The following is a 15,859-nucleotide window of genomic DNA, read 5'->3' as shown; positions in this document are numbered from 1 at the left end:
TTCCGTTGCTATGCATGGTATTAACGGTCATAAAACTGCCCAGATGCTTCAGTCAATCTTCCCCCAATTTTTTCCATGATGGTTTGCTGCGGTGTATTCTACAGAAGCTGATGTGCAGCTGTACAACCAGGAACCTGCTGCCCTTTCCCAGGATCCCATCTTGTTCCTCGCAATCCTCCCTGAATAGCAGAGAGGGTCTCACTAGCATGTGCTCCACCAGCTAAACCAGATCACATCACATCCCGCAGTGTGCTGCTTCCTGCCGTGTCCACTGGGTAACGCTGCTGCAGATGTGCTGTGCCTCATTCTCAAAAGCAATTGCAGAGATGTCCCCTTTGGTATGTGGTCCGTGGGTGTCCCTTGCATGTGCAGGTGGGAGATTTCCAGGGGTGCACATAGCTGAAGGACTGCCTGAGCCTGAGCAGGAGTCTTCCATAAATACACTTCCACCTTCCCTTTTGTTTTTATCTGCAAACACTCCATCACGTAGACTGAAGATTCAGCCTTACTGAAGCCTTTTAATTAATTGGTGGTGAAATCTGCCAAGGTGTTAGTCTCAATTCTTTGTAATATGTCCCTGAAAAATCACTGGAGGCTGTTGGCTGAGCTTGTAGTTCAGTGGCTTTGTGCTCTGTTGCTGTCCCTTTAGAATCACCATTTCCCCGGTTCTTGCTGAGTTTGCTGGCTTGGGTTGTTGATCCCAGATTGGAGAGAGCACAGCCTCCCATGCGCTGTGGTGTGATTTTAGTCTCCCTCCGTCATTGTGCCCTGTGCTCTTCAGGATTACTGACCCCGTATCTAAGCACAGCTGATCTGAACTTTTACCCTATGATGGACAGTTTCTCATGGCCTTATATCTACATTGATTAAAATTGTAGGTTTGTCACGTAGCTGAAGTGAAAAACAAGGTGACGTGTGGGACTGTCTCATCTGTTCCAGCAGATTGACAAGTCAAAAATTGCTCCCTGAGGCCCAGTCTGTTTCTCACCTCTAGGTACATGTCCTCGCTGCTCTCCTTGACGTTCTCCTCTAATACATCAACCACTGCACTTAGGTAACCTTTAGCAAAGCCTGTTAGCTCCTCCTCTACCGGCAGGAACATGCAGTGTTTGGCCTGTTCTTGAAGCCCAGTGGTGTGTTCTTGAGGTTATGGTGCCTTGGTTAGTTGGTGAGTATCGCACACTCTGTTGTCACTGAAGAAAGGAGGCTTGCATGACGGGTAATTCATAGAATGGTTTGGGTTGGAAGGGACCTTAAAGACCATCTAGTTCCAACCCCCCTGCCCCATGCAGGGACACCTCCCACCAGCCCAGGTTGCTCCAAGCCCCGTCCAACCTGGCCTTGAACACCTCCAGGGATGGGGCAGCCACAGCTTCTCTGGGCAACCTGTGCCAGGGGCTCACCACCCTCAGAGTGAATAATTTCTTCCTGATACCTAACCTAAATCTCCCCTCTTCCAGTCTGAAGCCATTGCCCCTCGTCCCATCCCTACATGCCCTTGTAAAAAGTCCCTCTCCAGCTTTCTTGTAGGCCCTCTTCAGATACTGGAAAGCTGCTATAAGGTCTCCCCAGAGTCTTCTCTTCTCCAGGCCGAGAGGTTCCAGGCTAATTCCAAGGAGGAACCTATGTTAGGTTGTCTACAAAACTGATTGTTAGTCTACTTCAAAGTCTATTCAATTACCTCTTGACCTTTGAATGGGACATGACATATGGATGCCCAGAGTACTCCAGTGTCTTCTGTAGAGAAGTAAAGACAAGTAGGCAGAAAGTGTGCCTTCACGTGAGGGGCATGATCCTGCTGGTGTGTCAGCTTCCTACAGCAACTTGGTCTTGTTCTGTTCTTGGTCCAAGCAGGGGGCGTACAGGGCAGGGAGAAATGAGCTGCAGTTCCAAATTCCATCTACAAATTCATTTTTATCCAGCTAAAAGCCCATTCCTGCCCCTCCACCATCACATTTACGCACAGGCAGGAATATTTGCATTTCTGAGGGTATATTTTAAGAATATGAGCCTGAAATACTCAGATATTGAGTATTTCTCGAGCAAGGAGGCACATCTTCTCTTGGCGATGAACTCCCCAGCAGAGCGTGTTCTGGCTTCAGCAGTATGACAGACAGCAGTACCTGAAGAGTTTCCAGTTTGCCAAATTGAAGGCAGTGAGGAGCAGTGGGAAGTCTTTGTTCGTCGTGCCTTTGGCAAGAAGTCAGAAAGATGAGGTGGGCATCTCATTCTCACATTGTTTTTCCTCTTGCATCCAGTGGCATTTATGTAGCTTTTCGCTAAAAGGCTGCAGTTCCAGCCCAGTGGGGACCTGCTTTTCAAAGACTATCATTTGTTGGAAACAGTGGGTGTTTAGTAGTTGTGCAAATCAGATTTACGCTTGTGGCCAAACTCCATGTTTTAACAGTAAAACGACCCTCTTGAATCTATAGCACTGTTGGTTTAATTAAACTTTAATTAGCTGCTCCCTGCCTCTCCACCAGTAATCGTGGCATGTTTGCCTACAATGCTCCAGTTGCAAGCCTTATTTAAAACTAGCAGTTTGTATAAGAAAATCTGCCTAGGAATTAACCACCTCCTCCTCACGCCAAAGCTAGTTATCGAGGGCGAAAGGATTCTGGATAGCGTATACGCCTGCAGGCGGTCTGTGCCCCGCCACTTGCAGCAGCATGTTGTCTTCTGCCACAGATGATTCACAGGATGAGTAATCATTCCCTTCTTGCCTCGTTCCCCTCTCTCGTTTCTGGAGGTGTTGTTCATTTGAGCAGTTCTCTGTGTGTTTGTATTTTTAAGAGAATCCTAAATCTCTCTTGCATTGACCCTCCCAAGACCCCTCCAGCTCTGCTGCAGGATTTACAGCACGCCCAAGCGCTCACCGGTCTGGAGATGGGTGACCTGAGGGTGAACGTGCAGCTTCAGTTCTACCTCTTGAGCAAAACAGAGTAGTGCTCCCCGGTTGTGTGGCCTCATCCTCTTCCTCGGATGTATGATCGTAAGCACGTGTGAGAACACGAACACATACTTGAAGAGTGCATCACAGCACATTCACATCAGAATAACGACAGTGTGTTAATGATTGAGTTAAATATTTTCTGAGGGTGAGTTTTGGATCCTTAGCGTTGCACCGACGCGCACGTGCTCTCCCAGCCTCCCAAGCTGTAGTCTTTGCGAGCTGAGCCCAGAAATTCTTTCTGCTGACACAGATCCCCTCTGTGTGAGCTTTAGGGTCTTCACGAGCAGTTAGACACACACGTTTGCCTGACCCAGCACATCTGGGGCGAGTGTCCTGGGGATTCCTGGCAAGTTGAGGCTGTGCGTCACCTCGCAGAGGGCGCTGGCTTTCCGTGGAGGCTGGAGATGTGCAGCACAGACCCATTCCCACACCCGCAGCCCCTCTCCTGTCCCAGAGCATCCGGAGCGGTGCGAAGGGCTGTGCCCGCCGACCCTTCTCGTGCCTCTGCACTTTGCCAGGAGCCAGAGGTCATCCTTTTGCACAGATGTCGAATGGGAAGCGGTTTGGGTTTTAAGCAGAACTGTCCTGTTGGAGAGGAAACCAAATGTAGTTGCTATGAAGAAGCTCCTATAAAGCGCCCCTGGTGTGAGTCACATCCACGGTGTGGGTCTGTCTGGGCCTGGAGGGAATCCCTCTCCACCCCTGTGCCAGAGCAGCCAGCTCAGCGCTGGGTCGGCATCCAGTCTTGTGCTTCAATGGGATGGTGGAAGATGGTGCAGGAATGAAGGAGGGGTCCAAAATCACTCAGGAGTAGTCATGAGTCCCAAAGCCTCCTTTTATGCAAAGAGAGCAGGTGAAAACACATCTGCTCGTGTGAGAAACTGGACACGTGGGCCAGCCCACAGCACAGGGCACCGGGGGAATAACAGTCTTTGCATCAGCACTGTTTCTACGTGAGATTTTAAGGACTTGCTGCTGGTTTCTGAGAGTGTCCCGGAGATGTAAAAAGCAAAGAAAGGCAGAAATGCCTCAAGTGCAGAGTAACAAAGCCCAGGAGATGGAGGGTTGCAGTTACACAGGTGATAACCTCACATCTGCTTCCCTGAATTGCCAAACAGCTGGACAAGAGGGATGTTCCCATTTTGTAGCCTTAGGAGATGAAGGCAGGGCTGGGATGGGCTGGCTGCCTCCGGCCGAACTCGCCCCTCAGATCTCTCCTCAAACACAGGCAGCAGAAGCACTGAAACCAGGGGATCCCAGTTCAAAGAGTAGTCCGGTAGTTCATAGAAACCAGATAAAGTGACGTGCCTCCAACAGAGGTTGCCCCATTTGGTGGAGCCCAACCTCTGCAACGCTCAGGTACTGCTTCAGGCTCTGGTGAGCTGCGTCTCCCCTCATTGGAGATGCATGGCAGCATCAGCTTAGCAGGAAAGTTTGGGAAGATCTCAACAACTTTTGGGTCTCACGCGCTGCAGGATCGACTCTGCGCCCTCACCACCATCCTGCTTCAGCACCACCTCGCTGTGCTGCTGGCTTCTCACCTGCTGCTCCTGTGGCCTGGGAGGTCCCAGGGAAGAAGCCCGGGGCCTGGCTGGGGCAGTCGCTCAGGTTTCTTCATCTTTGTCACCTACCGTGGTGTTTAAGTGGCGGGAGCCCAGGACTGTGAGCTGATCTCGGGGTCTCTATGGATGCAGGTCCAGATGTGGCCAGATGTGGTGGCCCAGCCTAAAGTGCGCTGGCAATAGCCCTCATTGTAGGATCTGCTTTCTTCTGCTGCTGTACGAACTTGCTGGGTATTTCCTAATAAAGAACGCAGGTATTTGAGGATGACTCACGAGGCATCAGGTCCACCTGGACTGTGGTTGTGTGTGCCAGAGTAAAACCTACAAACACGTGGTCCTAGGATGTAGCTGTCACGGTATAAGAGCAAAGGGAGACCTTGCTGGCTCAGCCCATACAACGTATCACCCCGGATACTTTCTTCAGCCCCTCCATCCTGACACTGCCATTGACAGATGAAAATTGAATGTGTTTCTGGAAGTGAAGGTGAGGAAGCCAGTCTTGCCCTGGGACCTGTGCCCGGGGAGAGCCCTCTGCCCCGTCCCTCCTGCGCATATCCCAGCAGAGGGTGTTGGTCACCCACTTGGTTAGGCAGGAGGCCCAGCGGGAGGTCAGGAAGGGTGAGCAGCTGGTCATCAGCGCCGTGTTTTCGGGGCTGGAGGATCTGCACGGCGTGAGAGTGTTGCCTGGCCATGGCTGTGCAGCCGAGCTGCTCAGAGGAACCTGCTGCTCCCTCTGCGCCGCATGTGTGCCGCTGTGCGGGCTACAGCGGGAGTCTTACTGAACGTCCCCCGCAATCCCAACCGCCTGGTCCCTTACCTTGCACGCTAATGCCGATAACGTGCAGCGCTTGACCCTGAATCTCAGGGAACCTCCTCTCCCCGCTCAGGGCTCTTGTGTGAGTCCTGTGTCCGTTGGCATCCAGAACGGGCAGCCCTCCGCCGCCTGCCACCGTGGTGTCCCACTGCCACGGAGGAGCCTCTGGAAGCCGCTAGGACACGGGACTGCGAGCCAGAGCTGGTGGTAGCATTAACAGAGCAGCTGCTGCTCCAGTCTGAGCACCAACCATTATCACTGCTGACTGGTGGGACTGGCGTTTGTCAGGCAAACACCAGGCTGCAGCGCTTCAGCAGCGCCTGGTTTCATTTCTGTGCTTTCAAGGCGACTGCCAGCGCGCTGGTTCAACCCTGTTCCCGTCGCCGCGCGCGAGCGCTGCCTTTGCTGCCGTTCTGCTTTCTGCCGCCGAGCGGTAACTTCGGGCTGCGTGGCGTTCGGGTGCACTGACTGCAGCTTGGTGCGTTCCAGGTGAAACCTTTGTTCTGGGAGATGGCCTCCCAGGGCCCTTGGAGCCTCGCCTGGACCCCATGGACTCTGCCTTGAACTCTGTCAATTCATCCAGCCACAGCAGGAGCTCCAGAGACTATCGCCTGCAAGGATACAGGCACCTGCACCAACCCTCTAGCCTCACCCAGGGCAGCACCTCTGCCTTGCGTAGGCTTAGCTCTGGGGGTAAGAGAGTTAAGAAGCCGGCCCTCCGATTGTAAATTTGGCAATAAAGGGCTTTTCTAACTCCAGTTACACCTTTCTAACTTCAGCAAGTACCAGAGACTGGCTTCTACACTGTTAAACAGGTAGTCTGTTAGGTTTAACGGTGGCTCTAGAGACATGGCAGATGGGCGGGTGGAAATACGGAGAGGTGATGCTTGCGGGGTCACCCCTCAGCGTGCTGACGAGGGGGGACCCGGAGGTCGGTGGGTAGGAAGGAGGAGGCAGGAGCTGAAGTCGCGAGCGTGGGCAGGGGGCTGTCGAAGCGATAAATGGGTGTCTGAGTCCGTGAGGATGGCTTGGGAATGGCCAGGGAGTCGAGAACTGCCGGATGAGGCTGGGAGCCGGGGCGGGAGGACGGGTGGATGCGCAAACGGCTCCTGTCTGTGTGGAGGAGTAGGGGCAGGAGAGCTGTTCCTTGCAGTAGATCAGCACATGTCAAATCCAGGTGTTTGCAAAAAAAAGTTATAATTTTAGGTGCGCGGCATCAGTAAAGGCCTCTAAAAAGTTCAGGCTGCTGATGCCTCGATCCGTCTGCCACCCCCCACATCCGCGTGTGCAGGCAGAGAACTGGAACAACGGGCTGTGCCGATGCCGGCACGTTGGGAGCAGGACTTTTGTTAGCTCCGGCAGTGCTTTGGGACAACAGAATTTCGCATATGGGTTCAGTCCATCAGAAAACACATCCGATGAAAACATGAAACAGCTTTGCTGCGTTAAAGTTGCTGAAGGTGGAGTTCGGAGCTGGGAAGTGAGGGCAGAAACGGTGCATGGGGAGAAGCGGGAACAGAGGATTGTTTTCTGCAAAGGTGGGAACCGTCACAGCAGATGGGCAAGGAAGAGTGGGAATGGGGCGACCAAACTCAGCTGAAGGGGGGCCAGGGGAAATGGGGGCTTAGAGTGAGGAAAAGGGCTCAGTATAGACGGCTGCCCCGAAAAGTAACGTCTAAGGAAAGAGAATAAGGCTTCGGTGCTAGACCTGTGCCGCAGGAATCTCTTGGGCACGGCTGGGACGTGCCCTTCACGTTGTCTCTGCCGTGGCTTTGAGAGAGGAGACGGAGTGGTGTAGGCTAAGGGTGAATGAGTGCTGGAGCGACACTGCGGGGACACTTGGAGTAACGGCTGCTGTCTCCCAATGCCCCCCAGGTTCAGAGAGGTACCTCGGATCTCGAGACGTCTCACGGCTCAGCAGCCGCGACCCCTCGTCCTGGACGGTGGAGGAGGTGATGCAGTTCATACGAGAAGCGGATCCACAGCTGGGACCCCACGCTGACCTCTTTCGAAAACATGTAAGTATGTCTGTATATGTATATATGTATGTGTGTGCATATATGTTTGTATATGTATATACTATACGTGGGAGGGGGCAGATCATCACACAAAGAAAATCTAGGCAAGTCAGAAGAATGGCAGGACTTTGTACCATCTGGAGGTTTTGTGCCAAAAAAAAGGTCCTCATAAATCCTGCTTGTATCATGTTCAGGCTTGGGCTCAGGAATCGTCAAGGGGAGGGCACCACAGCCCCACTAAAGCTCCAGGCGCTGCTGCCTCTATGTGTATGGAGAGCTCAGCTCTTAGCTGGATTTGAACCCTAGCGCTGCCGAAAACACAAAACCTGCTTCATCCTCGAGTCTTAATATTCACCTCATAGCAAATTTCTCCTGGCAAGAAACACGTTCCAAGTGGAATTCACGGAGTGCATTGCTGCTAAACTCCCGTTTCCTATGAAAAGGGGTTTCCTAAGGCTCTGGTTCCTGTGCATGTCTTTAAGTATAAAATAGCTGCAGACATACAGCATGGAGTTTGTACAATTAAAGCTACAAAAATTTTGGCAGCTTCACGTCCTTGTTCCTGCCAGATAGTTTGTGTTCCCTCTGCCTTATGATTCAGTCCATGTTCAACCTGGTGGTGCTCGGGCAGTCAGAAGAGCAGGAGGAGAAAATACCCATCTTCCCCAGGCAGGAGAGGCGGATGGGACACTTCTTGCTCTGTGCTGGGCTGAAACAACACTTTTTTTTTTTTTTTTTAATCAGTTCTATTTTATAACCACCAGTAATTGAAAAATGTATTGGTTTAATTATGCAAGAGCATGTTCACCTCCGCTAAGGGATCAAAATCCCCTGTATGGGCAATCCTGGGGAAGTACTGGAGATTACTGGAGATCTTACCCCATGAGACCTAACTGAGCATCGACATAGGACAGGATTTTGTTGTTAGAGGTTGGGATTTTTATTTTTCATTTGTAAGTCCATTAATGTTTTCTCCATGGAAACCTGTCCACTGCAAAGCTCTGGGCCAAGTCAGGACCGGGGCAAGGAAAGGAGTGCAGCAAGGGACTGGAAAACTTCCACTCACAGACGCTAAGTGCAAAGCTGTTCTCTGGTTATTTTGAGCTTTGTGATCCCTCCCCTCCTGAGCCTCAGTGGGGGCACATCTGGCTCAGCTGTAAAGCATCAGATAGTTTTGAAAGCTGTGATGTTGAAATCAGCCGTGCTGGAGATGAGATACTCCGCTGTTGCTGTGCCAGCTGTGAGGACTTTGCTTAGAAACTGCAGGAATTTGCTTTGCATGCAGTGGCAGTCTCTTTGGGTTAACAGGGTCTGGTCTCTTCCCTCCTTCTTCAACCTGGACTTCAGGACTGCGTGTGTCCTGTTAGCAGGACTGCTGTCCACATCGGCACATCCTCTCCCAGGACATTTCCCCTGCAGTGGGATGATGATGCCCTTCAGTGAGAGACTGCTCCCCTGAACTGCCACTGCCTCAGTCGTTCCCTGACCCCACTCTTCCTTCCTCCCTGCCTCCCTTCAGGATATGCTGACCAGCTCACGTGGCTCCTGGGTGTTTATCACCCGGCAGATTTCCCACCGCAGCACGGGGGTCTGGGGCTGAACCCCCGTGCTGCAGGCAGGGCGGGATGCAGGGAAGCCTGTGCGGGGATGCTGCAGTTACCCTGGAATTGTAGAATGGTTTGGGTTGGAAGGGACCTTAAAGACCATCTAGTTCCAACCCCCTGCCATGTGCAGGGACACCTCCCACCAGCCCAGGTTGCTCCAAGCCCCATCCAGCCCGGCCTTGAACACCTCCAGGGATGGGGCAGCCACAGCTTCTCTGGGCAACCTGCACCAGGGGCTCATCACCCTCATAGTGAAAAATTTCTCCTAATATCTAATCTAAATCTCCCCTCTTTCCGTTTAAAACCATTCCCCGTCGTCCCATGGCTCCCCTCCCTGACCAAGAGTCCCTCCCCAGCTCTCCTGGAGCCCCTTTAGGCACTAGAAGGGGCTCTAAGGTCTCCCCAGAGCCTTTTCTTCTCCGGGCTGAACCCCCCAACTCTCCCAGCCTGTCCTCCCAGCAGAGGGCCTCCAGCCCTCCCAGCATCTCCGGGGCCTCCTCTGGCCCCACTCCAGCAGGTCCATGTCCTTCTGCTGTTGGTGGCCTCCAAGCTGGAGGCAGCACTGCAGGGGGGGTCTCCCCAGAGCGCAGCAGAGGGGCACAATCCCCTCCCTTGCCCTGCTTGGGATGCAGCCCGGGATGCTGATGGTTTTCTGGGCTGCCAGCGTGTATTGCTGGTTCTTGTTGAGCTTTTCATCCACCAACACCCCCAGGTCCTTCTCCTCAGGGCTGCTCTCCATCCATTCTCTGCCCAGCCTGGATTTATACATGGGATTACCCCAGCCCATGTGCAGGACCGTGCACATAAGGACCTTATGTGCAACCCACCTCTGCTCTCGCATCCAGCCGTGCTGCTTCAGCCGTCATCATTTTGGGCACGGCCTGGCTCAGCGGGCAGTGTTTGGGCTTACAGGTGTAGTCACAAGTGCTGTTGTTTCCTGTTCTTGCAGGAGATTGACGGGAAAGCCCTGCTTTTGCTGCGGAGTGACATGATGATGAAGTACATGGGGCTGAAGCTGGGGCCAGCCCTGAAGCTCACTTATCACATCGACAAGCTAAAGCAAGGCAAGTTCTGAGAGGACGCTTGGCAGGACGGCTCCTGGAAGCTCTGCTCTTGGCCATCCATACCCGCGCTCGCCTGCCGACAGGTACGCATGCACACACACCCATTTACGCCGCAGAGGGACACCTCGCCGACACCCGGCCCCGCTGCAGGGGTCCAGCCGTCCGCCCATCCCTGCGCTGGTGGGCACTCGGGAGGAAGCTGCTGCACAGTTGGCCCTGGAGCTCCGCGCCAGACTCGAGTCATGGGCGTCCTGTTAGAAGCAGAGGGTCTCTCCCTGCTGCCCAGCCGGCGCTTTGCCACGGGCTCCTGGTCCTGCTTCCCTGGGATGGCGCAGCGGCTCTGGGCAGAGCCTGTGGGGACCGGGCGCTCCCGCCAGCTCGGCTTCTCTCCCCATGGCTCCGCGCTCCCGGCCTTGCTTGCTCAGGGCAGCCCTTGGCTCCTGTCCCCTCGGAGGGGCGGTGGGCTGGGGGTGGGGGGCTGGACGCTTTGCGCTTTGCCAGGCAGCCCGGCTGTGAGGGGGACGGTGCCCCCAACCCACACTCAACATCCCGTAGCACTGCACCGAGCTCAGAGCAACGACTGCCCCCATCCCTGTCTTCCACACCCGGGGGGAGCCCGGTTGCCTGTCCCGGGGCCACTCACCTCCCAACTCTGCCTGCCCCTCAGCTCCCGGCCTTCCTCCGGCTGGGAACGCCGGGTTGGGGATGGAGACCTTCGTATTTATTTCTGACCGGGGAGGCCACGTGGTGGCACGTGGCGCTGCCCAGGAACACGGATCGAGCCGCCAGAGAGCCGAGGAACGTGGCTGGGTCTGGCGTGCCCGTGGCAAGGACTGGCCTGGGTCGGCGCCGGAGGCTGGCTGGATGCTGCAGGACTCGACTGGCCCTTTTCTCTTCTTTTTTTTGAGGGTTTTTTTTTGGTTTTTTTTTTTTTTTTTTTTTTATATGGAGTTGTCTGTTTAAAATGATGAAATGATTTTTCTACCTGTTGTTGAACTTGCAACTCTTGGAGATTTTTAGCCAGAGATGCAAAGGTTCGTCTTCCCAGGGGCCCTCCCGGTCCTCTGGTGTTTCGGTCCGTCCCAGCTCAGCGCGTGGGAGAGGGTGTTGGGTCTGGCAAGTCAGAGGATCCCGGTGTGGTGCCCTGTCCTTGCGCTGCTTTTCCTGCGAGGGCTTTGCCCTACCTGGAGGCACCTGTTTGTTTCAGACAGTCTAATGTATTTATTTTGATGGCACTTGAGCGGTAACCCACTGTCCCAGACACGTTACTGCAGCTGCAAGAGGAGCATCGGAGCGGAGGGCACCCAGCCATGCCACCACGTCCCCCAGGCAGCGGCTGTGGGGCTCGGGGCTGCCTGTGGGGACAGGGGCTGCGCATCCCCCAGAGCATCGCCTGCCCCGGCCTGGGATGAGCTGGGGAAGGGCTGACGGGGAGCGGCGGAGGCGAGGGCTGTCCCAGGCGTGTGCCCACACACGCAGCCACAGCGCACAGCTCCCGCCCACGCTTCCTTTGTGCGGTGACCAAAGGGCTGGGACGGGGCTCTCCACTGCGAGCACTTCGTTCTTCTGTCTTTAGCTCACCCTCTGCATCCAGAGCAACGTCTCACACCCTCGTCCCCACCAGCCTCGAGGGCCCTGGCCAGCAGCAAAAAGGGCCCCCGTGGTGACCACCTCTCCAGTCTCTTGCACTGGGTCAGGTTTACCCCTAAGGGGAAAAGTTGCAAAAAAAAAAAAAAAAAAAGAAAAAAAAAAAAAAAAAAGAAAATACCCCAAAGTAATAAAAAGGCTTTTTGTCTGTGCTGCAGCCCCGGCTGCCGCACCGGTGTGGGCGAGGGAGAGGGGTCCTGGCCACTCGCAGAGCCCCATTGCTCCCAGCATCGGCCCCGGGACGCCCCTCGTGTTCACCCGACGCTGATCCCGCTGCAGACAGGTCCCCGTGCGGGGTCAGCCAGTGCTTTCCTCTGCACTTATTTTACGTTGATTTGTTTATAAATAAAAGGATAACTAAGTTCCTCCCCGCTGGTTGTGTGTGCGCTGATGGCAGTGCTTGGCTGGGCCCCGGCAGCATCTCCCCATGGGCACCCACTGTGGGGGGAGCCGGGGAGGGGGGGCAGGGACAGGCAGCGGGGTGTTGCCTCAGGACAGGCAGACCCCTGCCTGCTCCTGCCCACTCCTCCGGTGCTGTCGGGTGGGAGAAAAAAAACAAAACGACACAAGCACTCTGGTGATGCGATGAACGAGGGGCTGTTAGTGACGACAGCGAGGTGCAGCAGCTTCTGCCCCATCTCCGCTCAGCTCTTCCGACACCCCCCCAGGTTCCGACACCCCCCGGGCTCCCGCTCTTTGCAGCGCTGCCACTGCCTCTCAAAAGCCTCGCGTGTTACTTAGAACCACAGAATCGTTTAGGTTGGAAAAGACCTTTAAGTCCAACCATTAACCCACCACTGCCAAGTCCACCACTAAGCCATGTCCCTCAGCACCACATCTACACGTCTCTTAAATACTCCCAGGTATGGCCAACTCCCCCGGGTAGCCTGTTCCAATGCTTGACAACCCTTTTGGTGAAGAAATTTTTCCTAATGTCCATCCTAAACCTCCCCTCGCGCAACTGAGGCCATTTCCTCTTGTCCCATCGCCTGTTCCTTGGGAGCAGAGCCCGACCCCCCCTCGCTACTCCCTCCTGTCAGGGTGCTGTAGAGAGCGATCAGGTCTCCCCTCAGCCTCCTTTTCTCCAGGCTGAACACCCCCAGGTCCCTCAGCTGCTCCCCATCAGACGTGTCCTCCACACCCCTCACCAGCTCCATTGCTCTTCTCTGGACACGCTCCAGCACCTCAATGTCCTTCTTGTTGTGAGGGGCCCAAAACTGAACGCAGCACTTGAGGTGGGGCCTCACCAGTGCCGAGTACAGGGGGACAATCACTGCCCCAGTCCTGCTGGCCACACCATTCCCGATACAGGCCAGGATGCCATTGGCCTTGGCCAGCTGGGCACACTGCTGGCTCATGTTCAGCCGCGGTCAACCAACACCCCCAGGTCCTTCTCCACTGGGCAGCTTTCCAGCCACTCCGCCCCAAGTCTGTAGCGCTGCATGGGGTTGGTGTGACCCAAGTGCAGGACCCGGCACTTGTCCTGGTTGAACCTCACACCTTTGGCCTCGGCCCATCGATCCAGCCTGTCCAGATCCCTCTGCAGGGCCATCCTGCCCTCCCACAGATCAACACTCCTGCCCAACTCAGTGTCATCTGTAAACTTACTGAGGGTACACTTGATCCCCCCCCTCCCATCCAGGTCATTGATAAAGATATTAAACAGAACTGGCCCCAGTACCAAGCCCTGGGGCACAGCACTTGTGACCGGACACCAACTGGCGTTAGCACCATTCACCACCACTCTTTGGGCCCGGCCAGCCAGTTTTTCAACCAGTGAAGAGTACACCCATCCAAAGCAGCTGGTCTCTGCTCTCCAGGATGTTTTTACCTGAGAACATCCCTGTCAGAGAGGCACTGCAGGTCCCCGCACCACAAGACAGGTACGGTAGAGGGGCTACACAAACACCACCACCTTTCCAGCACTGGTCTGGAGCCCTCTGGCCTCCACGGTTCCTGCTCCAGGAGCGCAGTTGCTCTCAGGGACGGGCAGGATTGGCAGTGGTGTGGCCAGGGGCCTTCACAGTTCCTGCCTGGAGCTTGTGGGGAGCATTGGGGCAGGGACCAGCCCCCAGCTGGAGTCACTGAAACCACCACTGCACAAACGCACCACAAATGCACAGGGCTGCCCCGCCACAGTGCCCTGAGGCAGGTGATGGTGGGCACAAGGTGGGGGGGGACAGCTGAGCCCCCGCCTCCTTGCTTTCCCACACAGACCATTGACGTGACCATGGGCCCCACATCTGGGGAGCCATGGGTCTATGAACTGTCTGGGATGCTCCATCCCACCAGGCAGGGGTTGGGGGCATAGGCTGGGCCACACAGAGGGGCCAGAGACCAAGGGGGCCCCGCCAGGCCCCACACCATGCTTGGGGCATCTGCAGCACATGCTGGAGCTGCTCTGAGCGTTCCCCTGGGCACCAGTGGCATCATGGTGAAGCCAAGGTGGGTCTCATCTTCATGTGCGGTGAATCTGGGGGTTGTGTTCCGGCTGGAGATGTGCCTGGAGCACCTCCTGACATGTCCTGAGGGCCTGGCGGTGAAGGGAGAAACTGGCGGATGGAGAATGCAGGTGGGAGGCACCCAGCCCCAGGTGGGTACTGCTGGGGAGAAGGGGTCTGGGCTGGTCCTGGAGGTTCAGCACCGGGTGGGGTGAGAGGAGCACCCCAGGTATCTCCTGCAGCCTTGGGGCTCCCTGGGCACCTCGGCATCTCTGTTCAGGTGCCTCTGGCCCAAACTCGCCCCTTGGACTGCTTGTTGGCAGCGTGGTGCTCCCAGCCCAGGCTGATGGGGACCTGGGGCTCCAGCATGCCACCACACAGCCCTGTCCCCCTGCAGCCAGCACCTCCTCCTGGGACAGCCCCAGGGCGAGCATGTCCCTGCCCCCAGCCCTGCAGCAGCAGAGTCTGGACAGTGGCTGAATCCCTCCGCTTTTTGGGCTGGAAAGGGGCTGAGCTGTTGGGGCACAGTGGTGCCTTCACCAAGTCCCAGTGACCAGACTCCCGCACCCCAGGGACGAGCCCCGTGGAGGCCCATTTTATTTGTAAAATTTCACTGCATCTTCCTTTCTTTAACTTTAAATGATTGTTTCTGTCACAGCCCCAGCTACGGAGCTAAAATCATAGAATCACAGAATCATTCTGGTTGGAAAAGACCTTCAAGATCATCGAGTCCAACCATTAACACAGCACTGCCAAGTCCACCACTACACCATGTCCCTCAGCACCATGTCTGCCTGTTCTTTTAAATATCTCCAGGGATGGCCACTCCACCACTTACCTGGGCAGCCTGTTCCAGTGCTTGACAACCCTTTTGGGGAAGAAACTTTCCCCAATATCCATCCTAAACCTCCCCTGGCGCAACTTGAGGCCATTTCCTCTTGTCCTGTCGCCTGTTCCTTGGGAGCAGACCGATTTCCCCGGGCTACACCCTCCTTTCAGGGAGCTGTAGAGAGCGAGAAGGTCCTCGCTCAGCCTCCTTTTCTCCAGGCTGAACACCCCCAGTTCCCTCAGCTGATCCTCATGAGACGTGTGCTCCAGACCCCTGCCGCAGCTCGGGGCGTGCATCACAGTGGGCACCAGGTGCCCCATCCCTGGCAGGGCACACAGGCTGCCTCCTCCTGCCCCACCACAGCAGGAGCACAGCTCGGGGGGAGATGGCTTTACCAACGCGGCCATGAGTTGGGCCGTGTCCTCCCTTGGGGCAAGAAGAGAGCAGGGCTGATACCTGGTGCCCAGGAAGGGCTGTGGCATTTGCCCTGGGGGCAGCTGAGCCCTCCTCCCCTCCCCCCCGAGCAGCTCCCCGCTCTCCCAGGGGACAGCCACAGCTCAGGGCACATAGCTCTCCCTTGATGACCGTGTAAGACCTTGTAATTAACACTACTGCATGGCACACACAGCCCGTGGGGCAGCAGAGCACCCAGGTGCCAGCCGGCTGCGCTCAGCACCCATCACCTTGCTGGTCAGGCAGTCCGGAGCCAGCCTGGCCCCCGCGCACCCCCGCAGCGGTGCGGGATGGGGAGCAAAGGGAAAAAGCACTTCCCCACTTCTCCCCAGAGCCCGAGGCTACGGCCTAAGGGCAGTGGCCTCCGTGGGCCTCATGCCCCAGGTGAAGGTGGCCCCAGGCCACTTGCCCCAGGGCAGTTTTGGGAAGGGGGGAGCGCAGCAGTAACAGCCCCACATGGCCACACAGCCCAAA

The 15,859-nt window shown here is 55.8% G+C and overlaps 1 protein-coding gene across 1 annotated transcript in view; it reads left to right on the top strand.

Moving 5' to 3' along the window:
* SCMH1 (Scm polycomb group protein homolog 1) overlaps nt 1-12,092 on the top strand; it is a 45,722-nt gene extending 33,630 nt beyond the window's left edge. The window contains 3 exon segments of the mRNA XM_082494131.1: nt 5,819-6,022; nt 7,205-7,347; nt 9,901-12,092. Of these exon segments, the coding sequence (XP_082350257.1) occupies nt 5,819-6,022; nt 7,205-7,347; nt 9,901-10,026 (473 nt within the window). The 3' untranslated portion in view covers nt 10,027-12,092.
* The last annotated feature ends 3,767 nt before the right edge of the window (nt 12,093-15,859 follow it).

The sequence above is a fragment of the Vanellus vanellus genome (genome assembly GCF_965231255.1).
Source record: "Vanellus vanellus genome assembly, chromosome: 22".
NCBI classification, from domain to species: Eukaryota; Metazoa; Chordata; class Aves; order Charadriiformes; family Charadriidae; genus Vanellus; species Vanellus vanellus.
The sequence above is the reverse complement of the archived record's forward strand: the minus strand, read 5'-3'. Positions and strand labels throughout refer to the sequence as shown.